General features: G+C 38.5%; 2 protein-coding genes across 2 annotated transcripts; both read left to right on the forward strand.

The window, feature by feature from the left end:
* The first annotated feature begins 2,596 nt into the window (after positions 1-2,596).
* Positions 2,597-4,482, forward strand: LOC149945916 (uncharacterized). Its single transcript, XM_090170652.1, has 2 exons — positions 2,597-3,937; positions 3,991-4,482. The coding sequence occupies exons 1-2, from the start codon at positions 2,597-2,599 to the stop codon at positions 4,480-4,482; spliced, it is 1,833 nt and encodes a 610-aa protein (XP_090026778.1).
* Positions 4,483-4,508: 26 nt separating this feature from the next.
* On the forward strand, positions 4,509-5,273 carry LOC149945917 (uncharacterized). Its single transcript, XM_090170653.1, has one exon. The coding sequence runs from the start codon at positions 4,509-4,511 to the stop codon at positions 5,271-5,273; it is 765 nt and encodes a 254-aa protein (XP_090026779.1).
* The last annotated feature ends 21,607 nt before the right edge of the window (positions 5,274-26,880 follow it).

The following is a 26,880-nucleotide window of genomic DNA, read 5'->3' on the forward strand; positions in this document are numbered from 1 at the left end:
GTAGCAGCCTTCAACGTGACCTTTTGTTACTCTTTCAATTACAACAAGTTTCCTTTTTTCGAAAAAAACAATTATTAATTACAACTGACTTTCGCCTAACGAGATATACCATCCGTTTGGAATTAGGCATGATCGTTCTATTTTTTATTAATGATTTGGATCGACAAGAAGTTAAAATAGTTACAACTTTAGAGTAAGGAATACTAATTTTAAAAAAATAATTACAATAATTAAAATAAATATTTTTATTTTTAGTTGCATATTATCTCGACCAAATCACAATTTAAACAATCGTCGGCAACTTTTCCAACTGCGACTCAAGGTATTTACAATAATTTATTTAATTTTTTAAAAAACTAAAACTATTTATTTTTTGAAATAGGACTCAAACCTTATAAAATTTTAATTTTTTATTTAAAGACTTTTTTGTGTTTTTATTTTTTTATTTGTTTATTTTGGTGAAAGATTTTAATTTTTGAAATGTTTTATATTTTTTATTTTAAATGTTCTTATTTTAAAAAGTTTAAGTGTTTTTTAAATATGTTTTCCAAATCAACTAGCTTTATTAATTTAATTCAGGCGGTGGAGGTTGTTTTTAATATTTCATAATCTATTTTTTATTTTTTAACTAGCTTTATTAATTTAATGTTGGGATTGGTGTAAAGTTCTTTTTTTCTCTATATTAAAAATCCTTTGTTTTCATCTTTTTTATCCAACACATTTTCAAGAAATTTTATTATTCTTATCTTTTTTTTGCGCTATATACCCTTGAGCCTAACCGCAATCTTAAAAGTCTACCTGAGATTATTAACATTTCTTTTCTATAGCAAACATTCTTTGTTTTCATCTTTTTTATCCAATAAGTTTTCAAGAAATGATATTCTTATCTTTTTTGTCAGATATCAAATTTTTTGGTTAAATTAATTGTCTGATATAAATACCTTTTTGTTTTTATTAATATTAGTTTTTTATATTTATTATTATTATTATTATTATTATAATGATTATTTAAAACATTTCTTGAAAATTTCTTGTTTAAAACCGATTTCAACAAAGTTCATCTGGGCTACAATCTATCTCCTATATCAAACGAACCATTGATTATTTATTATTCTTTCTGATTTTTTTCATGTACTCTATGTACTTTTTTATACTAATATCGGTTAAACTTTAATGTTTTATGTTGTTTTTGGTAATTGATTAGTATATTAACTGAAAATTGTATAAGTACATTTTGTACTAGGTTGTTTTTAAAAATTGAATATAATTGTTTTTATTAATTTATAAAAACTTGTTTAAGAAGGATAAGGATAATTAGTTAACCTTACTTGTATTAAAAATTAATAATTATTCCCAAAGACTTTTAAATTTTAAAAATATATGTCAGGCTTAAACTATAAAATCTCAATGTAAAGGATTTTACCAAAAAAAATCTAGAATCAAGATGTCTGGTGAATTTCATCTAAAGCCTGTATAATCTTTGTAATACTCGTCAAATTTCGTGGTGGAATCACAAGAATTTAAAGTCTGAACTTCGTATGTTAGATCAAATTCAACATGTTGGCACTGTACAACATACCGTTCGATCTGTTTTAATTCACACATTCTCGAACTATATACTTCCGAAGCGATTAAGACCAAAACCAGTGTTTTATTCGTGAGATGGTAGAGCAACAAAAAGAATTCTTGTGGTTAAATTTTTTTAGATATATTCATTTTTAATAGATTAATTTATTTATATTTATAAATTCTAGCCCGAATTTCCAACCCGACATCTCGTTTTGTACCGAAGAGGAAAAATACCTTCTACGAATTGATGTAATTATAATTATTTTTTATTATACACTTAAAATATTTTTAACATTGTGTTTTTTATATTTTTCAGCCTTTAAATTATTTATATATCCTTCTTTAATTCTTTATTATTTATTAATTTAATTTGTTAGATTTTAGTTTTATTTGTAGTGTTTCATATTTTGTTAAATGTTTAAAAAAATATATTGAAAATATTATAGTTATTAAATATTATAATAACCAATTGTGTTTTTTTGATTACTTAAACTAGCATTGTTTTAAAATAATAAAATATTTGCGAAAAATGAAAACTTATTTATATTAGTTTAGTTGATTAAAGTATTTTGGGTGGGGCCAAAACCGCCAAGGGTATAAAACGAAGGTCGCGAATTCGTTTCCCCATCTCGAAAATAACTAATTAGCATTTTAAACGGCGAAAAAACGAAAAAAACGAAAAAACGATATCAAAAGTAAATAAGTGGAAGTATTTGGTGGGGTCACATATTACCGCCGATATCTCGGTTCGACCTTGTCCGATCGTGACCAAACTTGTTGGGGTTATAGACCGAGGCTTAGTGGTTGTGGACAGGTGTCAGGCGTCGAGGTCAAAGATCATCTTCATGGTGAAATGTGAGATTTAAATTAAAATTTTATTTTCGCTTTTTCCAAGGACAAAAATTTTTGTTTTTGAAAATATTTTGGGGGGGTGGGGGGTTGTTTTGGTGGCCATCTTGGCGGCCATCTTGGAAAAAAGCGTTCATATTTAGTTTTCTACTACTTACTTCAAATCCATGAAAAGATAATGATGTTGATGTCAGGATCTCGTGATGCAGACATCGTAAATGAAGCGAACGAGTGCAGCGATTTCAGCGACCAGATAACTATTGTAAAGAACTCGGCTCGAAGGATGTTGAAGAAACGACCGAAAGCGGCAACTCGTGAATCGGACGACGACTCGGATGCAGAATCAGTAAATTCGACCGCGTCGGCATCGAAGAGAGAACCGAGACTTCCGACTCTTACAATTAGCAAATTCACTGGAGAAATCACCGAGTGGCCAGGCTTCTGGTCCCAGTTTCAGTCAGCCATTGGTGCTCGAACAACCCTAACGCAAGTAGAAAAGTTCAATTATCTACTCTCGTATTTGGATGGGGAACCCAAAAGATCTTTGGGAGGAATGAATTCATCGGTCGAAAACTATGACGTCGCCGTGAGACTTCTGAAAGAACGATATGGACGAAAGGACTTGGTTATCCACAAGCTTATGACGAGGCTTTTATCTGTAGAATCAGTAATTAGCTGTGATGACTTATCAGGTCTCCGAAATTTGTACGATACTTGCGAGTCTAGTATTAGGAGTCTAATGGCGTTAGGAGTCGATATAGAAGCTATTGGAGTGTCGATCTGTCCCATAATTCTCGGTTGTTTGCCGTATGAGATACGTTTGAAATTTAGCATGGCGAAGGGTAGAAATACGGATTGGAATGTCGGAAGGGTAATGGAGTTTGTACAGAAGGAGGTTGAAGGCAGGGAAACTTGCGTATTGTTGAAAGAAGGAGCAAAACTCACCAAGGCTAATAAAATCCATGAATCCAAACCAGCTAAAATCAAGAAGAAAATTGAAGATCGCGAAGATCAACCTGTGGCAAGTGCGGCCGCGCTGCAAACTAACATCTCTCAGCGTGGAACATATTGCATATTTTGTAAAAACGACGGCCACGCTTCAATCAACTGCACAAACTTGACTTTGGAATCTAAGAAGGCGTTTTTGAAAGACTCGAGTCGATGTTATTTTTGTATGAAAATAGGACATCGTATGAGGAACTGTAGGGCTGGATTTCGCCCTTGTAGAATCTGTAACCAAAAACATAACATTGCAATATGTGAACAGAATGAATCGAACAAGAAGCCGCAATCACAAAATATCCGAAACCCAGATCGAGGTGAAGCTTCGGTCAAGACGGTGTCCCTCGTAGATTGTCGGAAGACAGTGTTCTTACAAACCGCGAAAGCCACAGTAAAGAATCCGAATAATTCAAAGAGTTCTCAAGTCGTAAGATGTTTTCTGGATACGGGAAGTCAGGCATCCTTTATAAGAGAAGACGTCGCTAAAAGAATGAAACTACCAACAATTGGTCAACAAGTAATCGAGATTCAGAATTTTGGGAACGAAAACCCCATGAAGTCAAAACGAAGAATCGTGAGAGTGGATTTACAAAATGTGAAGGATCCACGAGAAGTGATCAGTATTTGTGTAACGCGCTCACTCTTGTGAAATGTGAAGAAATAAGTGATTTCGTGAGGTCTAAGGGATACCAGCTAGCGGATGAACCAAGTAAAAATACCCCTACGTTGTCAAGCATAGGTATTCTGATAGGGGCGGATACCTACTATGAAGTAGTCACTGGAAGGTTCGAACGATATGCCAATTCGCTAGTAGCTATAGAAACGAAGTTAGGATGGGCCATTCAGGGACCTATAACTTCAAGTCTGATTGGCACTAACATGAACCAAATAAACGTCATGAAGATAGGCCTTAGCGAATCGGAGGTGTCTCAGACGTTGAAATCTTTCTGGGAAATTGAAGCCCTGGGTATCAAGGGCAACGAAGACCAAACCCAGAGTGAACACGAAGTTATGGAAAGTTCCGAAGCGAAACTAAATTTGAAGATGGAAGATATGTCGTGAAATTCCCATGGGTGATACCCAAGGAAATGTTATCAGACAATAAGAATTTAGCCATCCGACGCATGAAGAATTTGGTTCAAAAATTCAAGAAAGATCCAATTTATTTTGAAGATTACTCGAAGATAATCGAAGAACAAATTCAGTTGGGAGTCGTCGAAGAAGTAACGCAGAGTGAAAGAATCGAAGTTGGCACATATTTCATGCCTAATCACGGCGTTACACGCGAATCTAGCGCAACCACGAAATTAAGGATCGTGTTTGATGCGTCTTCACACGTAAAAAACGCACCGTCCTTGAACAATTGTGTATCCGGCGGACCAAATCTCAACCCTGATTTATTGAAGCTGATCATTCGATTTAGAAGCCATCGAGTAGTCGTTATAGCTGACATAGAAAAGGCATTTCTTCAGGTTGGTCTGTCACAAGAAGAAAGAAATTCCGTTAGGTTTTTATGGGTTCAAACGAGAGATGGTCAAGTTCAAGAAAATGAGTTCCGGATACTACAAATGAAAAGAGTACCGTTTGGCGTTTCGGCCAGTCCGTTTTTACTGGCAGCCACGATCAAAATTCACATTGAAAATTACAAGGACGATGAAACTGGAGTTTTTCGCTCGTTGGACGAAGATTTATACGTGGACGATTACGTCACGGGTGCTGACGATGTCGAAGAGGCTTACGAGTTGTCCAAAAGAGCACTAGAAATAATGAAGAAGGCAAAAATGAATCTTCGTAAGTGGGAATCATTACAGAAACGCAAAGGGGACGAGATGGAAAGGTTCGCTCATGCTTAGTTAGAATCCCGAACGGGAATATCATAAGGCGCGCAGTTTCTCTTCTGTACGCGTTAGAAATAACGAAATAATGCGCGAAATAATTTGTAAGAAAATAATGCTAAATTATAGCAGCATTATTTTGGGGGGGGAGTGTAGAAAAGTATCCCGCATTTTTTCGTTATCTGACAGTCGAGCATGATATTTTGATTCTAATTATTAAAACGTGTATAAATGTATAAATAAATGTATATAATGTTGTAGATTTGAAATATAAAAGATAAAAAAGAGATTGGATGTTACACGCGAGGATTAAAACTAAGATTTAACGCGCGCACGTAATAAATGAAAAAAAATTGTAATCGTTATTCAGTTCAAAAAAAGGAATTAAAAGGTTCGCTTCCGTTTAGAGAAGCTCTGTAGTATTTACCCCGAAAAGAGGGTTATGTTCAATAAATTAGTAGAGTACAGTTCTTTTTTTAACTCAGAAACGTGTGCTCAATTATAGTAACGTAATACTAGAGAAAAATCCTAGCGATTTGTTCAGTCGGTTGCTTAGGATAGAAGGCTGGAAGTTTAGCTCTCCCGAAGAACCCGTAACGTTAAAGAGGGCGTTACATGGGGGTCGGCACCGGAAGTCCCCGCTTCCTTCCCCCTTCCGGCAGGTGGCGCGGGGGGGTCAACATTTTCCTCCCCTCGGTTCATTGACCTCCGCAGAGTGGCGCGCGTACTGCGCGCTGTTTAGCGCGGGGACCACGTGGTAACTACGCGGCTCGGGTACTGCGCGCTAATTGGCTGACTCGAAATTATTCAAAATGGCGCTGATTGGTTGGCGTTTTGGCGCGAAAGGGGTCAGTACTCCTTTAAAGGAATTCCCAGGCTCGCATAGCTATACTCGGTACCCGTTTTCCATTGTTAAGGTGGTGACAGGTTTGCTTGATTACGAGCAGAGGTTTATCGGGGAGACTCGGGGAATGCGCCGTTGCTAGGTTACTCCGCGCGCTGTTAGAGGAACAGCCTCTAGATTTTTATTCGGGACGATTTCGTTGTATACGTAAATTTCGAAGAAAAAATGGCTACGGTAAATAGCCACGATATTCCTTTAAAATTTCTTTCGAAAAAAAAACGATTAATGAGTTTCGTTAATTTGAAGGTACCAGGTGTACATAAATCAGACTTGGCCGCGCAAGGGTTTTATTCGTTACCGGACAGCGTATCGGTCAAGTGCGCCTTCTGTTCGCTAGTCATAACCGATTGGAAAAGCGTAGCCCTCATTCGACACTTGGAAAAGATACCGCTTTGCCCTTTCATGAAAGGAGAATGTGTAGGAAACGAAACGAATACCGAGTAGGGATGACGGTAGCTTACTTGGTAGGACGAACAACTTTGTAAATAGCAAATTAAAATAGTCACGAGTTCGAATCCCCTCCAAATAAGAGACCGTCATTCTTTTTATAAAAATGGACGACTTTTACGTAACTCTACCGAGTAACGCCTCTAGCGACCTCTATCCGGCAAATACTCAGTCAAACTTTAAAGTAAACTTGGGTCGTTCTATAACACTACCGGACAAATTTGTTGTTGGCGTGTCGGAAGTAATTTTGCCTCCCAACTGAGAAAATATCACGGATAAAACTAGTAATTTTCAATTAAAAACTGTAGCCGCTGACTATTATAAAAAACGACCTTACATTTATAAAATCTCATTAAAAGTCGCTAAATTGGAAGCCGAAAAAGACACTGCCGGATTTGTCATCAACTATAGTCTGATTAAAAAAGTTGTACGCGCTATTAACGAAGGAATAAGGGAAAATGGACTGGATTTACGATCCGACAATACATAACCCGGCTTGAGCAGAGAGGGCGTTTACAACAGGTCTTACAACGCCACGCTTCCGTTTTCTCTCGTGAAGAACACGATCTTGGATGAACGTCGCTTATCCATCATCAAATTCACACCGCTGATGCCGCGCCAGTAAGAGCCCATCCATACCGCAAGTCGCTTCGGGAGAGGGAGATCTTGAAAGGCGAAGTCTCAAAGCCCATGGCCAATAACGTCATCCGTGAGTCTTGTAGCCCCTGGGCTGCACCAGTAATTCTCGTCCGGAAACGCGACGGTACTTGGCGTTTCTGCGCGGACTGGAAGAGGCTGAATAAAATCACTATGAAGGACATTCTCCGAATCGACGATACCCTCGATCGCTTGGCTGGTTCAACTTTGTTTACCACCCTGGACCTTGCTTCCGGCTATTTCCAGGTTCCACTTGCCGAGGAGGATAAAGAGAAAACCGCTTTTGTTACTCCAGACGGTCAGTACGAATTTAACGTACTAGGCATGGGTCTATGCAATGCGCCAAGCACATTTCAGAGACTTATGTACAAGGCCCTAGGATGATTAATGTGGAAAGTCGCCATGGCCTATCTAGACGACATTATCATCTTCTCCAGTTCCTTTCAAGATCATCTTCGGCATTCTGAGGACGCCCTTATTTGCTTTGGAAAAGACAACTTAAAAATTACGACCAGTAATTGCTCATTCGCCAAGTCCCGCAACACTTATCTGGGCCACGTAATTGACGGAGATGGATTTTCCCCCGATCCTCGAAATTTGGATGCCGTACGAAACTTTCCTCTTCCAAAAACCCAACTACAGGTGCAACAATTCCTCGGCCTGGCTGGCTATTATAGACGATTTATCCACGGATTCTTAACGGTTGCCAAGCCCTTTACAAATCTGACGAAGAAAGAGGCCAAGTTTGGATGGACTGCCGAGGTAGACACTGCGTTTCAAACTCTTCGAGAGCCCCTCATCTCGAGCCCAGTCATTCAACATCAACGCTCGGACCAGGCTTTCGAGATCCACACCGACGCGTCCGCTTACGGCGTCGGCGCCATTTTAAAACAGAAAATAAACAATCAAGAGCGAGTTATCGCATACGCTAGGAAGCTCTTGAACAAGGCGGAGCAAAACTACAGCCCCACGGAAAGGGAATGTCTGGCTATAGTTTTTGGGGTTAATAAGTTTCGCCCCTATATCTACGGACGCGAAGTTTCCATTGTGACTGATCACCATGGTCTCTGCTGGTTAACATCCGTCAAGAACCCCAACGGCAGGTTAGCTCGTTGGTCCCTCACTCTACAGGAATTCGACCCTATCATTCGCTTTAAAAGTGGGCGGAAACATCTCGATGCAGACGCTCTCTCTCGGGCACCCCACGAGCCCAATACATCCATCGAAACCTCTCTACTCCTCGAGACACCGGAACTCCAGGTTGACCTCACGACTTTTGATATTCGCGCCCTGCAACTCGACGATCCCTACATGGCGGAGCTGATTCGTTTCTTCGAAGACCCTCCGGTCACACCATCCAGGAGCTTTGCCCTAGCGCGAGCTGCTTTGAACTGTATAACGGCGTTCTTTACCGACGGATAAAAACCGACACAGGATTCAAACTCGTCATCGTCGCTCCTCAACCAATGCGGTCCACGATCCTAAACTCACTACACGACGATGTCACGGCCGGTCACCTTGGTCTTCGACGTACCTGGGAGAGGATACGCCAACGATTTTTTTGGCCAAAAATTCTCAGTCATGTCAACAACTACGTTCGTTCGTGCGACCAGTGTCAACGCCAGAAGCTATACCCGTACAAGCCAGCCGGTCTCTTACAACCGATTCCTCCAACATCAAAACCCTTCGAACGAGTTGGCATCGACAAGCTTGGTCCTTTTCCCGAATCCTTAGACGGGAATAAACACATACTCGTATGCACGGACTATTGTACGCGCACTGTTGTCGCCGCCCCGATTCCACGAGGTACCACGGAAGAAGTCGCGAAGTTTTTCCTGCATAATGTCATACTCCGTTTTGGCGCCCCGAAAGAAATCATATCCGACCGCGGTACGGAGTTTCTCAACTCCATGATCGGAGAAATAACGCGCCTGTACAGCGTGAGCCATAAAAAAACTACCGCGTATCATCCAAGGACCAATGGGATGGTTGAGCGCTTCAACAAAACGCTGGCCACTATGATGGCTCATTATGTCTCCTCGGACAATAGAGATTGGGACCGTTTTCTCCCACACTTAGTCTTCGCGTACAATACCTCGATTCACGACGTCACACGATATTCGCCATTCTACCTTCTACACGGGTACGAAGCCGACCTAGCTCTGGACATTGTACGGCGGACGACGGTAGTTCCAAGGCAAAGTCAGATGGGATTTGAAAGCATTCGGTACGCTCAACAAGCACGCGTCATAGCCGCCGAACGTCACCACAGAGCCCAAGCCAAAGATAAAATCCGCTTCGACGAAAAACGGGGTAACCCTACTTACCAGGAGGGTTATCTGGTCTTTCTTAGAATTCCGCGCCGTATTCCTGGCAAATGTGAGAAGCTATTGCATCCGTATTCATGCCCATATCGCATTCTTCGTCAAACGGCCGACAATACCTTCGAAATATGCACTTCTGACGGTGGGCGGAAAGATTTGGTTTCAGTAGAAAGACTCAAACCATTTTTTCAGCGTCAACCTTTCCTAGATGAATTTTCAACACCTACGCCTCGGAAAGTTCGCTTCGCTGCAGCACCGGTAGAAAAAGAGTTTTGCAGCCTCGAACCCGCCGCTGCACTCGCAGACTCCGACCTGGCCACCCCTTTCGATAAAATTTCGACTAGTCCAGCGGATGATTCCGACCTTGGTACCACCCGGCGAGTGCGCTTCGAAGATGAGCTACGCAGGAATTTCACACCTGCACAAACCCCCACGATTACATCGCCCCCCGGTCAAGCTGTTGGGGAACCAGGTCTTCGACGCTCTCTCCGTCATCGCCAATCCCCAGACCGCCTTTGTTATTAACCTCGAATTCTGCTGGTCGCCATCTTTAATTTTTCAGTGACTCTCCATGATGCCAGCTTCTCGGAAACAACGGAATCAGAAGTATGCCACGCAGCTTCGCCATTACCAGGTTACCGATCCTCTACACCCTAGACTGATCGCCCACATGGATAAACGCGCTCGCCGTCGAAACCGCCGTGCTATTGCAGCCGCTAACGCACAATCGGCGCCAGTGCCTGCCGTCGCCACACCGCGATCAAATCCACAGTCGTCACCGGAGTCCGACTCTGCCGCGACCGGCTTGCTCCCGCTGTCACCGCCACAGCTAGCTCCTCAACTCGCCGTCGAGATGCCTAGCCAGGCTGCGTCTGATTGCGGTTTCGATACACTGCAACTCACTCTGACCGTGGAAGACTTACAGGGCTGCCTTCTCGATATATAACGTGGTTTGCGTCTTGTGTTCTCACATGCTTTGGATTCCCACTTATACATAGCTATCACCCATTGGACTGTTGACTAATCGGGTTTTACGCGACTCTGCTAAACAGTTTTTATCATCACTAGTGCAAGTGTTTATTTTTATGTGTCACGAGTGTATATTTTTATTTGTCGCTATTGTATATATTTTTCTTTATGTATCATTTTCAAAGTCGCGAGTATATATATATATATATATATATATGATTTTTCAATTTATATTCGCCGGGACGGCGCTATTTTAACGGGAATGCTGTCGCGTAGGCACGGACCAACACGCTGCCGTCGTAAGCCGGACCAATGGTTATTATCCCGGCTGTGGCCGCCGGCGCGTCCTAGCGCTACCATCGACCGGCCTGAACAAAGGACCGAGGGGTATAAAAGCCCAGGTCCGCCGGAGTGGAGGGGACTCACCTACGGCCCATGAAAGACGACACTGGCTGAATAAGCCAAGCGCCTTTAGTAACCGGGGATACGTGCTCTGGCTGAAAAAGCCAATACGATCCTTGCTGGGTTGAGTTTAAGGTTGATAAAACCTAGCTCCCATCGCGTATTATTTTATATGTTTTGTAAAATTGTATTTTTAAATAAACCTCGTCGATTATAAATTTACGCCATGGTTCTGATTATTTTACCCGTGACAATATATAACATTTCTACCATAGAATCTACATTGCGGTCCTTTATTACAAATATCTGAAACAAACCTCTAATTTTTACTATAAACAAATAGTAATATGTACAATTCAACGATAAATACTTATTTCTTGAATATAGTAATTTAAACAGTACAGTATTGTATTAAAAAAAATACAGAACGGGTGCTGTAAAATATTTCTATAAATTCTACAGTTTTTCTATCAGTGTACGGACTTGAGTTGATGCCAAACAAGACTGGCCATTCGTAATAATACGATTTCTTCTTTCTCTGGATCTAGATGAAATTTTTTGACCCAGAGAAACCTCGTTACATCTAGGTCTTCTTCATTCAGTCCCAACAAGAGAAAGGCTTTTTTACTCGTCAGCGGTGAAAACAACGTTGTATTTTCGAAATTTAAGAAAGAGGCCCAATAGATCGACATTGAGACTTGGTCTGGGATGTAGGCAATTGTGACAACGATCCGATGGAGTGAGCTGAGCCGTCAAATTCGACTCGTATCTTGGTTGGTGAACGTTCCAGCTTGATTACTTCTCTGTGTGGAAGGTAGAATGTTCTTCCCAAGATCTCGTTATCAGGAGCTCGTTCTGCAATACCATTGGAAAGGTGAGATTCAATTATTTCGTTATATTGGGCAAACAACATCGGATCCTTGCGGAATTTCTTCAGTTGATATTGAAACCTTTGAAATGCGACATTATAGTTATTTTCCAGTACGGCGTCTTCCTTCCATGGCAGACCAACTGAATAGCGTTGCCCATTATACTTGATCTTTGAATTAAATTGCTCCCTCAGTGACTCATAGATGTCGGATTTATCGTTGCACGTCTCCACAATACCCAAGGTATCCAAATCCCAGATCGCTTTCAGGTTTTCGGAAATGCGTTCTTCTTCATCTGGTTCCTAGACGAAAGTTACTGCGTTACTTTCCTCCATTGTTGTTTTCGGGTCTGATGGTCCAATGAGAGACCAGCCAAGTCGAGTATCGATGACCATCAGTGATGAAATGATCCTTTCCATCTTCCCTCGCACTATCTGCCAGTAAAGGTCAGCTCCTACCAAGAGTGCTATTTCCATGTTAGGCTTATTCACTCCCAGAAGGACATCAGCCAATTTTAAACATTTTCTATTCGCGAATTCGATTACTTGTGGGCTAGGAAGACTTAGAATAGTTCCTGATATTTTTGGCATCTCTAATGCATCAATATTTGTGGTCTCGGAATTGTGAATTTTTTTCAGTTTCAACTGGACTCTTTGGCGTTCGACTCTTTGTACATCAGCTCCAAATGCTTGGATATTTATTTTTTCTTTACCCATACATGGTGGGCCCAGTTTAGTGGAATGCTTTCTAGTAGGAACGTGCGATGGCTTACCGACTACTTCTTTGTTATTGTGAATTCCTCTGGCCCAAATGGTTTGGAGATAAATGACATTACTCGGATGTTTATTGTTTATAGCGGACATCAAATTGGTAGACGTGTTATCGGTTCACCCCTCAGACTCAGGAGGCTTTGCTTTTTCGACATCTGGATACAACTTCTCGCATAGAACATGATTGTGCCGCTGGCCACAATTTGAGCAAGTGACTCGTTTCATTCAACAGAACCGGGCTTTATGACCCTTTCGAAGATAACCATAACACTTCGATTCGTTCTGCAGGATCCCTCTTCTCTTCGATACTGTCAATACGTTACACGATTTTATGGAATGACAGCCTTGGAATAAAATACACTTCAAGTCTTTTGAATTGTTTAGAGGCTGGACTGTCGTATTGAAAGCGGATGTTGATGGTAGATGGTTCTCTTTACTTGATAATCTCTCGAAGAATTTCTGGGTCTGTCCTTAAGATCTCGTTTCGGAGGTGGATGGTTCTTTTTCAATTTCACCCTCCGCTCTCGACTTTCCACTTCGTCTTTTCTAGTGGCTTGTGAGTATCGAAACACCATGTCTGTTGGTAGGAGTTTGGTGACAATTGGTATGATGAAACTTCGGTATGCTGCTGGATTCAAATCTAAAGACTCCAGACTCTTCACGCTGACGTTCAAGGAATCAAATAATCTTCTCAGCTCTTTCGCGTCTGAAGATCGTCGTACTGGTTCCAAGTCTCCGATTTCCTGCATATGCGTTTGGATCTGAGAATGTTTGCTGCCGAATCTCTTCTCCAGGAGGTCAATGGCCGTTTTGTAATTCTCACCGGTGAACTGTAATCCAGCGATGCTCATCAGGGCAGTTCCACCAAGGTAACTTTTTAAATAGCTGAATATGTCGCCTTCAGATATACTTTGATTAGCATGAATCGTTGAATGGTACTGCACCCAGAATTTTGGCAACTTGGTTTCGTCTTCTCCGTTAAACCTTTCTATACTGATTCGTGGAAGTTTGATAGACGGAAATGATTCGCTATCTCTTAAACTATTTCGACAAGGAACTGTAGATCTCGCATTTAGCTCATTTATTCGTTCTTGACACATAGCTTTATGGGTAACGATCTTATCTGGCCAGTCCTCAGCTTCAGGAATCTCTATCTCGTATTCGTCTTCGTCAGTTATAAGGTCTAAAATTAACGAGTTTACTTCTTTCAGTTTCCTTTCCTTGTCTTCTAGGTGAAGTTCATATTTCGCTTATTCAGATCTGGTTGGCTCTGTCTCCAACTCTTCAAGGACTTTGCTAATCTTGTTCACAAGTTTAGTTACGAGACCCCTCAACGTCGCTTGCTTCTTTGTAACTTTTGTAATCCATCCATGGTCCCTTGAATGGTTGCAGCTTAATTCGAGACAATTACTGGATTCTCGCAAACAGACAAATAGATATTCTTCTTTATTTCAAATACTCCCGGGTTTCAGCACCATGAAGCGTAGTAGGTTGAAGACGTCCTAACTAGCACTGAATTTATAACTAAAGGTAGAATTTAAAAATCAACAATTTTTATTTGACGACTGAGTCGCAAGTTACATAAGGAAGAAACGTTGAGTAGACTGATTTTAAAGCGGTAAAGTTCCGCTATTTATACTAGAAACACGATAAAAATGTACCGAATATTGTGCTCAACAAATAGATATACACAAAAACACACTAACGATTAGATATAATAAACACTAGTCGAATAAATTAAAAAACGGATGATTTCGTTACAGGTGTAAGCAGGTTGCAGTATTCACGGCACCTTTCCAGGGGCAAAAATACAGATTTCGAATCGCTTTTTAACATTATTTAATTAAATAACTTAACCCAAAATGGAAATCGATGAAAATAGCGCGACTCCCTGCCTTTGTGCCATAAGAATAGCTGTGAGAAATTTGGAGGTCCTAAATTGAACGGTTCGGACGTCCTCCTTCGCGTTGTAGCCTGGAATCCAGCAATAACAGTGGTGCCTTGGATTTTATCCTCGCTGATTATAATGATTATAAATTAACAAAAGAACAACTCCATCAAGATCATCGGCCATTTTTATTTAGAACACATATGATTTATATGATTCTGAAATAATAAAATAACTTCGTGAAATTTGCACATTTAAATTTTATAAAACAAAAAACATATTTATTTACAATGTCTGATCAGTTTCATGGTGCTTAGCTCCACATCATCTCTGATAAATATAATTTTTTGGATTTTATAAAATTTAAATGTACAAATTTAACCAAATTATTTAATATTTCACAACCATATGCACTCACATTGAACTCTAAAAACACTCCTAAGCCTTAATATGATTTATGAACTGAACAACCAAACAGACGGTGTTACTACCTGATTAATATGTGATGAATATCAATAGACATATATGAAAAGTTAAGAAATACCTTTTTTTATTCTTTTGTCTTTCTTCTATTTTTTCCTTTTTACTTAATATGAAACCTAATCTTCTAAACACAAATTGTTGTCACGTGAAATTTTCCTCTACGCAATCATGTATTCCAAGATTAATGTTGATAATTTTCGTATACGAAATTAAGGAAGTTGCTGCGCCTGACTTTTAGCATTTCTATAACAAATTTAAGTGTATTAGCCTTTCAGGACTGATTAATTTTGTCTAGTTATTTTTATTTGATTTTAGACCATGACATTACGATTGATAGCGCTATCAAATTTAAGGAGCTTGAATTTGCAAGTTCCCTTTCCACTGGTTAAAGAGTTTTCCCCTGAGAATTTCAGTTTCTATTTCCCATAAAAACGAGGTTAATAGTAAAAGTTAGTGTAGGTAGCTGTCAGCTAGAAAGCGTGGCACGAAGGGCTTGTCACCACCCTCCTACGCATTGTAACTGAGTTCTCAAATGGTAGATATTCAAGGTTCACATTCTGAATCTGTGGGCATAATTACCGTTGGGTGGTGGAAAAGTAAGTTAAGGTAACATCAATTTAATACATAAATAAGTGTGCCTTTAAAATTAAATTAAATAAAGAAAAAAATTAAATATTCAAGCTTCGTTAGAATTTTTATACCAGACACTAGAATATCTGGAATTTCATAACACTAGTTTGCTCCAAAAGAAGATAGGAGGAAGTACCCATCTTGTCCCCACTTTGGCGAGATGTCACTTTTCTCAGATTTTGACACCGAAATGATATGGAAGGAAATCTCGGATGATGTAAACATATGTGTCAAAATTTTAATCGTTTGTCCGTTATTACTTGAGTGTAAATCTAATAGGAAGTTGATATTTGTGCGGATTTGTATTTTTTTAATTGTGTCAAGTATTTTTAGCCGTCACTGAGTTGAGACGTTTATATATCAGTGCTCTATGTGTTTGTAACGTTAAATTTTTGTTTTGTGTATTTACTACCCTTTCGCTTTTAAGCGAAAGAGGATATTGGGGATTATTTTTGTGGTCGAACGCAGAGCCATTGTGCAAATACTATGAGAATACGGCATTCTTTTCTAGGGTTGACGGAGGCGAGCTGGCAGTTGGAAATATTTCAAATCTCCTTGGTCAGTTTGTTTTCTGAATGTCGGCAGGACCTGAAAAAGTTCAGGTGGCCGACCGATTTAAAAATTCTTGGAAATCGGGGGTATTTTACGGGCTTTTGTATAAAGAAAGTTGAGGGACGAATTGACGAAAAGAGGTATTTTTTCCGTCTGTTGTGGTTTTAAAATAGAGCGAGCATCACTGTACATTCTATGCTCATGGGAAAAATTTATAAATGTTTGTAACCATTCTCAACCATTTAAGTGTTTTTGTATTAAATAATATTTTACTTTTTCAATATAACTTCGATTCGATTATAATTATTCCGTAGTCTTAAGCACGCGAGTTATCATTTTTCATTATGTGGTGATTCGCAATTTAGCTAGCTCTCCCTTTCGGTATGACTCTAGAATAAAACATCACAGATGGAAACAGTTTAAAAAAGCTATTTTACTAAAAATGAGCAAAAGCCACATTGGTAGTTTTTTTAATCTACTGAAATAGGCTCAGGGGCCATTTAGTCTTGAGGTTTAAGCAATGTAAATTTTTATCAATCCAATTCAAACAAGTTTTCTTAAATATAGCTTTGATATTTATGCGTGGAAATATGACCACTTACAGGGGTCAAATCTCATGAAGCGTACTCCCCCCTTTTTTCTTCTGCTTACTCTAATTAAGACAGTGACCTTATGAACTACATTACAAGGCCATGCTATTTTAGATTGCTTTTCCAAAAATAAACGCTATGGAATTCGAATCTTTAGTTGTATATAGATTATAATTTTTAGCATTAAATTTTTCCAGTCCAAGAATTAAAAAAAAATGTCGGTGTAGCTTCGACACACGTATTCCTAACTGCAAAGTGTGCACAATTTAAGTGGATTTGAAAGTCAAGTAGAAATACAAACATCAACTTTTTTTATCTCAATTGGAATTAACCTTCCCCATCAGCACAAAAAGTCAGAAGTCGGTTTGCCCGACGTCTCTCGTAGTCAGCCCAACTTTGGTTTTATTTTAATTCATACAAGCTACCAGAATGGTTCTTCCAATGAAGTCTATAAATTAGAAACTTAGTGTTTAAAAAAACGGATCCCTATTTAAACTATATTGCTTTAGCCCACAAGCAGAGTCATATACAATAACTCTTGGACCTAAAAAAACCAAACATTGGAAATGCAATTGTTTGATACATGTAGTTTTATAATATTAATGGATGTTATTTAAAGGAATTAACGTTTTTTAAATGATTTACTGTATTAAAAAATGGCTGATTTTCAACTTTGTGCACTTAGGGATTACCGCGCAATAGCAGATAGCTTTAGAGTAGATCATGTTCATAGAGGAAAACAAATGGAACTTCTTTCTCATTTGAAATTTCTCAAGGGATGCCTTGCACCAAAGGTGGGAACTGTACAGATTACCTGTGCAGGTCAGCAGATAACTGCAACCTGCGCAGGTCAGGTCAGATCAGATCAAGATTGAAAATATTTTTTGCAGGTTGCAGGTTCGACAGGTGAAAAGAGTGGTAGATACAGGTTGGGTAGATCATATTATCGCAGATTTGCAGGTTTACCTTCCAACCTGCCATAAGGTCAGCTGTACCGCAACATAAAAGAACTAAGAAAACAAGTATGCATAGTATGCAATATGTATACTATGTTGTGACGAACTGGTGCCTCTCTTCGCTAAATAAACCGCGGTGATAATTGAAATGTGTAGATTCTCGGATTACGTTTCCCATTACTGTCTCCACGCCAGCTCCAGGCTGCAGGCTGCAGCCTCTAACTCTCTCCATGGGGTGGCACGCCTCGACTTAACATCAATTTCCGAAAGTCGGTTTGGATTTAGTTTCGTTTTTGACACTCTAGACTCTTGTCTCGTCACTGGTGGGCCTTAGCAGTAAAATACGTTTTATTTTGGAGACTAAGAATTAAATTGCTACTGTGCCGGCGAGATTGGATGATTATTTTCTTTGCAGGTTAAGACGTCAAGTGTTTAACAGACCAGTTAATATTTAATATGTCTTTTTAAACATTACCACTGGGAAACTCTCACTGGTAATGTTACTTGCTTACTCTTTAGCATTTACCTTAATAAAATATATATTAATACTTCTCTACATTGGTCTTTATTAGTATTTCTGCAGGTGATTTGTAGGTTACCTGCGCAGGTTGCATGTTGGACAGGTGAAATTGCCTGCAGGTGCAGGTTGGGTAGATCATTGGTTTCAGAAAAAATTGCAGGTTGCAGGTGGTACAGGTTGGACAGGTCGTCGCAAATTGCTGCAGGTCCCACCTTTGCCTTGCACTAGCCGAAGATAGGAAGTTGGGGAGGTAAGCGGGGCAAAAGTACACACTAAGAGTATGCTTAAAGGTAACCGAAACTAGAAAATGATTCTGAACTGGTAAAACACAAAGAATTAATAGTCCCTGTATTGTATTGCACAAGGAAATGAAATATTTTTAGTATGAATGGGCTTTGTTAAATAGTGTAGGTAGAAAAACTCTTTGATGGTATAGTCGTTTACTGGCAAGCACATATAATGTATCTAGCACATAAATGGTAAAAGAAATGGTCTAAATAGTGAATGGTATGTTGACCGTTTCTGACTTGTGCATGGGTTGAAAACCATAGCAAACCCCTAAATACATTTTATTTAAATTATATTGCCAACATCAAAACCAACATATAAGATCCAAAATGTGCAAGAACAGTATCTTGTTTAATGAGAGCTAGTCCCAAAAATAAAAATGTCATAAAAATCTGAAATTTTTACCACTCTAACGCCACCGAGTGAGTGATTTAAGAACGTATTTCTGAGGGTAAGTAAAATTAAAAGAAAGCATGTCAGGCTATAGACCAAAAAGATTGTTGCTGGTACTATTTCATTTAGTAGAAAATGTGGTCTTTGGTGAGACGAGCTCTCAGTAAATTTTTTGAAAGGCGCAAATTAGAGTTGACACGCTTTTTAGTCTTATGTTGCTTAAATTTAGTAACAAATATTCAGATGGTTAATCAAGAGCTAAAATTCGCTGGCACTAAATTTTTTTAGAAGCCACCTAAGTGTGAAAATAATCAATGTAATAAACATGCTCGCAATATATGGTGAATATTCCTGGGGTTAGGATTGCATGCTTCCCCGAAAAGTCTTTTTTCACAAAACTTGTCATCTGTTGATTTGTCAGCGACAAATGGCCCTTTTAGATTTTTTGGAAATTGCTGGGAAGCAAGACAGTCTCACTATTTCTTCTGATAAATCATCAACTGAGACAAAATCAGTTTCTTTTAAAATTTTATTTGGAAAGCAAGCTTTTGATACATCAGAAATAGCCCTGATTATTTCTTTTAAATTTCGAGGAAGTATTTAAAAAATTTTACTACAAATTAAATTTAAAAGGACAGGGCATTCATGTGACAAAATTTTCAATTCTTCAGGTTGCTGCCTAATTGCAAGATCGTTATTAAATTGGACTGAAGAGGTAAATGTTGCGCATACTGCTAAATTCTTTGATAAACTTTCTAAAAAAGCCTTGTAGTTTTTGGGACAACAAGATATTTCAGAATTTTTAACAATATAATTCAGCAGGGATGCCAAGTTTTTTAAGCATCTTTGTCGTCGGATTTTAGCTTGTCAATTAAATTTTGAAACTCTAGTTTTTTTATGTCTTTTGAAGACACAAAGTTGCAGAGCAACTTCCTAGAATGAGTGGTTTTGAGAAACACTCTTTCAGAGAATCTGTTAAAGTTCAATATATTTCAAACACTTATTAAGTTAAAGAAGTAATAGTTAACATAATAACCTTCAAATCAAATGTAAATATCACACATAATAATAAGTCCCCACTACAGCCCTAAGTCATCTTTCAACTTATAAGGTCTTATTACCGGTGGTTAGTTTATAAAGTGTAATATAATCATTTACTCTTATTTGCTAATCATCAATCGAAGAATCGAAAAATAAAATGTCATCGTCGTCCTCATCGTGGTTAGAAATGGAATCTAACCATTCCGTGGTTAATGGAATTTTTCCGGCTACCATTTCGGATAGAGAAACAATCTTACTGGATGATCGTCAAAATAATCCGAGTATATTCCTTCTGGTTATCGCGAACCCCCCTTTTATACACGTTTAGTATGGATTTGTTGTAAAAATAAGATTCTCAAAGGCTAAGTAGTAAGAAATACCCTAATGACACCATGTATTTTCCATGATTTACGAGCCGTTTATACTAAAAATAGTGTGACACCAAAATTCGTTGATTAAATCTACTGTTGTGGAAAAACCATCGGGTGTTCGCTAGCTCCCGATGAACAACGGGAGATGGGCAGTGAAAAGTTTTCTTGATGTATTTGGGATAATCCGTAGTAGAAACCACTCTCCTCGCACATCCCCAACATTTTCCCCTTTATGTCAATCATCAACACACGCGCGCTTGGGAGAAAAAAAAGTGTCCCGAAGAATCCCATTAACCTAACTGAACTCCATAACTTAGAGAGAGATTGTCGATAAATTAAATATAACAATAAGTTTAATTTAAATATCGAGTCAATAACTGAAGTTTACAATAATTCGACATTTTTATGATTTGAATTTTGTAAGCATATGGTTACTACAATTGTTTGTACTTCAAAACAGAAGAATTAGAGGGATCTACTTTGATTATGCTGGCGGAGGAAATGCCAGCATCAATTTTAAACATTGGTTCCAGCAAGATGGGGCGCCACCTCATTAATATCATAACGTGGTTGCATATCTAAACGACGAGTTTCCTGGAAGATGGATCGGAAGAACTGGTCGTGTTCGTTGACCTGCAAGATCCCCTGATCTAACACCACTCAAATTTTTTCTTTGGGGATTCGTAAAGGATTACGTATACCAAACACCTGTGACGAGCGTTGAAGATTTACGACAAAGTATCATCGAAGCATGTCACCGGGTGACTCCAGAAATGGTTCGGGGAGCATTTCGCAATATGCAACATCGTGCATATTTGTGCATTGCATCAGAAGGTGGCATTTTTGAAAACATTTTGTAGAAGTCATTAAAAATATGTCACTTGGGCTAATTATTATTTGTTTATTTTCTTCGAAATCTTATAACTGAAATGCATGTTTCCTACAATTCGTTAAAGGCTATTGCCTGCTAGTACAAATTGTTTTTCCCACGGCTTCCAAACTCAGTGAAAAATAGGTCTTTTTCAACCGAACCAAAATTATTTTTACACTTTCGACTATGCCCTACAACTTTTCTATTGAAACATTTTGCGTGACACCTACCGGTGAAAAAATAAATTTTCCAAAACGGCACAAAATCATTCGATTTTTCTGAAATTTAGTAAGCAAAGCCTTCCATACCTAACAAATAAACCCTGAAAATTTCTGAACCCCAGCATAAATACATTTTGAGACAAATGGCCTGATCGAGCAAATGGAGACACCCTGTATATTTATATATTACGTCATTGATTTTTACGTCACCACCCTTGTATCATTTACCACCACTCATTTTCCACTTTAATAATACCGGGGGAAATTAACGGTTCGAATTTTAATTTAATTTGCAAATTAAAATAATGTTTATTTCTTATATCGTAGTAAACTCAATACCCGCCAGGAATAATATATATCGTTTTACCGGAGTGTTTCAGTTAACGTTTACTTATTCCGCACCTTCAATCCTGTTTTTTAACATTAACTGGATATAACCTTGTATCTACTAAATTATAGAGAGGATTGGATGATCATAGTAACAGGGAAAAAGCATTGCTTGAAATTATAGTTCCGGCTCTTCGTTTTTCTATCTGCTTTTCTACTAAAAATGAAACAAAATCGACCAAAAGTACCCTAAAATGCGACCAAAGCACCGTGACTCTTTTATTACTATCTCTCCGTTACGTCCATTCGGAAATTCGAAGTCAATAACAATAGATTTTTTATTCCTATAAAAATAAATTTTAGTGCATTCACTCAAGTACGTTTTCGAAAAATATAATCTCTAAATGAAAATATATTTACCTATAGCTTGTTGGTTCCATCTTTGAATGCGTTTGAATGCTTTTTCGATCAGGATTTCTCGGCTATTTATACTATTACATTGCGCAAGAATTAGTAACAATCTTCAATTCGCTTTTAAATATGTATAAAATAAAATTTTCAGTAGTAATTCAAAATATTTTTATTCGTTTACCAATTGCATATTTTTATATTCTATATTTTTATACATCCACTCGGAAAATAATGTACTCTTTTCAAGAGCGCATGAATAATTCCTACAAAAAAGTTCGTTTTGTGAGGGGTAAGACACTCAAAAATGGGTCCGTCTTCGTCTAATTGAGTAACCTTCGGACACCCTACACCATTTAAATCTATAATTTCGCAGTGTATTAGTTTTATTAAAAATACACATTTCTCCTCGCCTTTACAAAATACGCGGTCGTAGCCGTGAGTAGCCATTAGCATACACTCTTCCAATTTATTGTAGGGGGTGCACGTTCTTTTCTACCCAGGTGTTCTGTCGTTTAGTACGGGAAGGTAGATCGGTTCAGCTGTACGGCGGGAGAAAATACCACGATGCGACCCGGGGTGTAGTTTCGGCCGAGCATGCTGACGCTTCTTTCACTATTTTCTCCGGCTTCTCATCTTTGGTGCGCCCATCAAAAATTTCAAAATCAACGACTATTGATTTCTTATACCTGTAATTAAAAAGTACATACCTTACCCCAGAGAAAAAGGATTAAAATCCTAAAAAAGATTATACTTACATAGTTCTTGTTGGGTTATTCTTCTTGACTTGAAACTTATTCGAGTTTGAATGGTCATCCACTCTGGTCGCTCGACTTTATATGTTAATATATTGCGTCGTGGTTTTTAGGTCACCACTGTGGGAAAACGCAAGGTTATTGCACAACCGTTGTAACATTTAACACACTGATTCGCCACTTTAAAAATACCGGGGAAATAAGTGGTTCAAATTTAAATCTAATTTGCATATTAAAATGTTGTTTATTTCTTAATTTGTAATTTACACGGTCTTCGTACCGTAGAACGTATACGATAGTATCCGAGAAATGTACGCGTTTCATACAGGTAGTGAAAAAGCGGTGACTGTCCATCAGGATTAAAACTCTTCTGTACGACCTTCTATCATTAGTACCAAGAAAAGCTGCTACCTTTTATAAGACTTTCATTTCATCGGGGTAGAGTCTGTACCTTTTCATACTCACTACTCTCTATAGCTTTACACGTTCACAACCAGTGATGTCCTAGCTTTGTTAGTTCTCCACCCAACGAAAAGCGGGGACTGTCAATCAGGATCCTAACCCTTCTTTTCCGGATGTGGGTATAGAGCTGACCGTCAACCATTAATACACAGAAAGGCGGCTGCCTTCTGCAATTCACCACCAGTGGTGGTCTAGCGTTGCTAGTTCACCACCCAGCACCACCCTGCCTTTGTACGTTCACCACCAGCGCCACCCTGCCTTTGTACGTTCACCACCCTGGTGGCGGCCTTCCACTGTATACTCCCTGGGATCGGCCTAAAGACCCTACTTTAATAATCGTGTTTAGAAATACGTCAACGTAATTTAAAATACTTTTTTTCACATTCTATAATACTAAATCATTTTTGTAAATTGTAAACTGGACATAAAAGATAAACCATCAGCTATCACGAAAAATATGTTGGTTAACCCAAATGGAGCAACTGGAGTAACCGCTGCCCAGTCATGGTGTCTACTTCGCTATTTACCTCTTATAATGGTGAACTGATACATAATGATAATGCATTTTTTGAACTTCTTCTCATGTTTTTGGAATACATTGACTATCTTTTCACCAGTCATCTATGAACATAAGCTTCCATACCTTAATCAAATAATAAGTGATCACCACGAATATTATCTTAGTTTGTTTAGTGAACGTACTTTAAAACCAAAGCACCATTTAATGCTTCACTACACAGATTGTATTAACATGATTGGCCCCCTTTCTAGAGTAGGAGTTACACTCTTAAAAATATTGGGTGGTTTTGACCCAAATTCGGTTGTTTTTTTACCCATTGTTGGGTCAGTATTTAACGAAACAAAATATTGGGTTGTTTTAGTTTTCACCCAAAAAGGGTTATTTTCATAAGTTACCCAAATATGGGTTGAACATTAGTCCAAAACATGGTTAATATATGACTAAATCTTGGGTTAAAATTTAACAATTAATTGGATTGTTTTTTTACCCATCGTTGGGTCAGTATTTAACCAAACAAAATATTGCGTGGTTTTCGTTTTCACACAAAATGGGTAATTTAATAACGATATTTAGGGTTACATTTATAAGTTACCCAAAATATGGTTACTATATCACTGAATTTTGGATTATAAATTAATTAATTTAGTTGTATAAAAGTATGTCTTGAAATTATAAGCCTTCCAAATTTATTCTTTCTACCTGCATGTCCTGTTAAGATTTTTTCTATGGTTATATAAAGATGCCTATAAAGAGGTTAGTTATGTCAGAAATACATAAATTTCTTGGTTGTGTACCATGGTGGTGCTGTCACCTTCGCTATAGACGGCTGCCATTAAATCTGTTAGTAAATTTCAAATATAAAATAATTTGAGTAATTTCATGTCATTGTTGCACTAAATGCCTATTATAATGTTTATAAAAAAACTACAAACAAATATGAATTGAAAATAAATGAATATTTTTAATGTCAAAATATGTATAACCGAAGACGTTTTAGTCTTTACAAACTAAAACAGTACTAGCTCAAAATAAATAAAAACGAAAGACAGCTTAGTCTTTTACACGGGTGTCTCAAAATTCTGAAGGAGCTGATTTGTGAAGTGTGCCTGGTTTTTATTTTCATTTTCTATACGATGAGTTAAAAGAGCGCCAGAGATCTTCAAAGTTTGGTCTACTAGTCCCTGGAAGGAGGCTGCAACAAGCACACAACCAAGGAGCAGGAAAATGCGAACATTAAGGTTTGGGTTTATGTGATAGGTAACCACGATTTGTTTACAAAGTCCTTTTTCATGTTCGCATGTCCCGGCTGCTTGGGTTTTGTTTTTGTTGCAGTTTACTTCCAGGTGCTAGTAGGCTAAATTTTGACGCTCTTTCGCTTTTTTAACTCGTAGAAAAATGGGGGAAAAACAGGCATACTTCTCAACTCACCCCTATACAACTCCTTAAAATTTTGCATAACCTGGTAGAAAAATCTGTATTTGGTATATTTATTTTATGATGTCATTTCGATTTATGATATAGAAGAGGGGCGAGGTGCTTACAACACTATCATTGCTCTCAGCAATTTGAAACATAGTTTCATCGTACGAATTACAGTGCAGAAAGAAGCATCATCTCTTTCACCAAAGTCATTAAAACAATATTGAATAATTTGCCAAATACGTTTACATTTGTTAGGATAACTGAAGTCTAACACTAAGGTACTTCTTACAAAATGTATTTTTCCTACTATCACATATCACCTCTCTCCGGTCAGAGAGTTTTGGTGATTAGATGGAAAGTAATCAAACGTTGTTAATAGTCCGGTGTTATACGCTTCTCCCCCGAAAATTATTATAAAAGGGGAAAGGGTAGGTTGTGGAATCTCAGATTGAAAAACAGTACGATCTCAATTAAAATTATATTTATTTATCCTTTTAACAAAAATACACTTAAAATAATAGGGGGACAAGAATCAACATTATAAAATAACATTTAATAAGGCAAGGGGACTTATTATCTCGTCGTTCCGAGCGTTTTCTAGTCTGGTTATCTCTTCGGGACTCCACAGGAAAATGTGGGTTTTACCAACTTTCCTAGGGGGTCTACGCTATCTCGCGGTATTGGTTATTAGGAGGAAACTCTAGATTTGGGGCGAATTTTGTCAGTTCGAGGGTGGGGGACTTTACTTGACTCGTTACCTTGACCCAGTGAATTTTTAGGGGAAACTTAGGATTAACTTGTCTTTTTGTCTGGTGTCTTCGCTTGTCTTGGAGAGGAGGGATTTCTTCTTTTCTTTCGCGTGGGGGTCTCGTTCTCTCAAACAGTCACAACACTTCGTTCAAACGCACGCGGAAGGGTTGCACGTTACCCGAACGGCAAGGGAAGAATCCAGGCAGCAGATCGCAGTTGCTCCCAGACGCCTCTTTCTCTCCTGATTCACGATGGGTCACTTGATCCGAAGCGGCTATGGATGGCGAGGGACTCTTTCTCTGGAATTGGACGACGCTACGGTAGTCTCATCGGTTTACGGGAGCTTCCGGGATACGGGATTTCCGGGTTACGCAAGTAGACTCCCAGCAGTCTTCGTAGGGATAGCTCTTTCGGACCTGAACGGGACCCTCGAACTCTGGATTGGATTTACGTCTCTGGCCTTCTTTCTGGATTCATTGATTTTCGTAGCTGGAAACGTCTGGGGACTCACTGAAAGTCGTAATTTATGAATGTTAAATGATAGGGGACATCATGATTTCATTTCGACTTCGCTAATGTTTCTAAGTTTTGGTTGAAAGTTGGGTCCCTAGGACGTAGGGGGGTGGATTACGCCTTTGACTATGCTTTTTTGGGGTCTACGTGACTTGACGAATTTGAAGTTGGTGGGGAGTTGGGGGTCCTTTCATCCAATCGGTTCTTAAGTAACCTTGGCCTTGTTGCTGAGGGATACAATGTACTATTTATACTATGGCTATTTTTAAAAATTAATGATAGTTTTAAGGTTTTTTGCGTGGGGCTCTCTCAAACGGACAAT

This window comes from Leiobunum rupestre, chromosome 4 (genome assembly GCF_980474605.1).
Source record: "Leiobunum rupestre chromosome 4, qqLeiRupe1.1.hap1, whole genome shotgun sequence".
Lineage (NCBI taxonomy): Eukaryota > Metazoa > Arthropoda > Arachnida > Opiliones > Sclerosomatidae > Leiobunum > Leiobunum rupestre.

What these genes read in the sequence shown, in the direction of transcription:
- LOC149945916 (XM_090170652.1), top strand. Translation starts at nt 2,597, where the DNA reads ATGATGTTGATGTCAGGATCTCGTGATGCAGACATCGTAAATGAAGCG. An exon ending in TACCAACAATTGGTCAACAA is followed by an intron (nt 3,938 to 3,990) that starts GTAATCGAGATT and finishes GTCAAAACGAAG; the next exon opens with AATCGTGAGAGTGGATTTAC.
- LOC149945917 (XM_090170653.1), top strand. Translation starts at nt 4,509, where the DNA reads ATGTTATCAGACAATAAGAATTTAGCCATCCGACGCATGAAGAATTTG.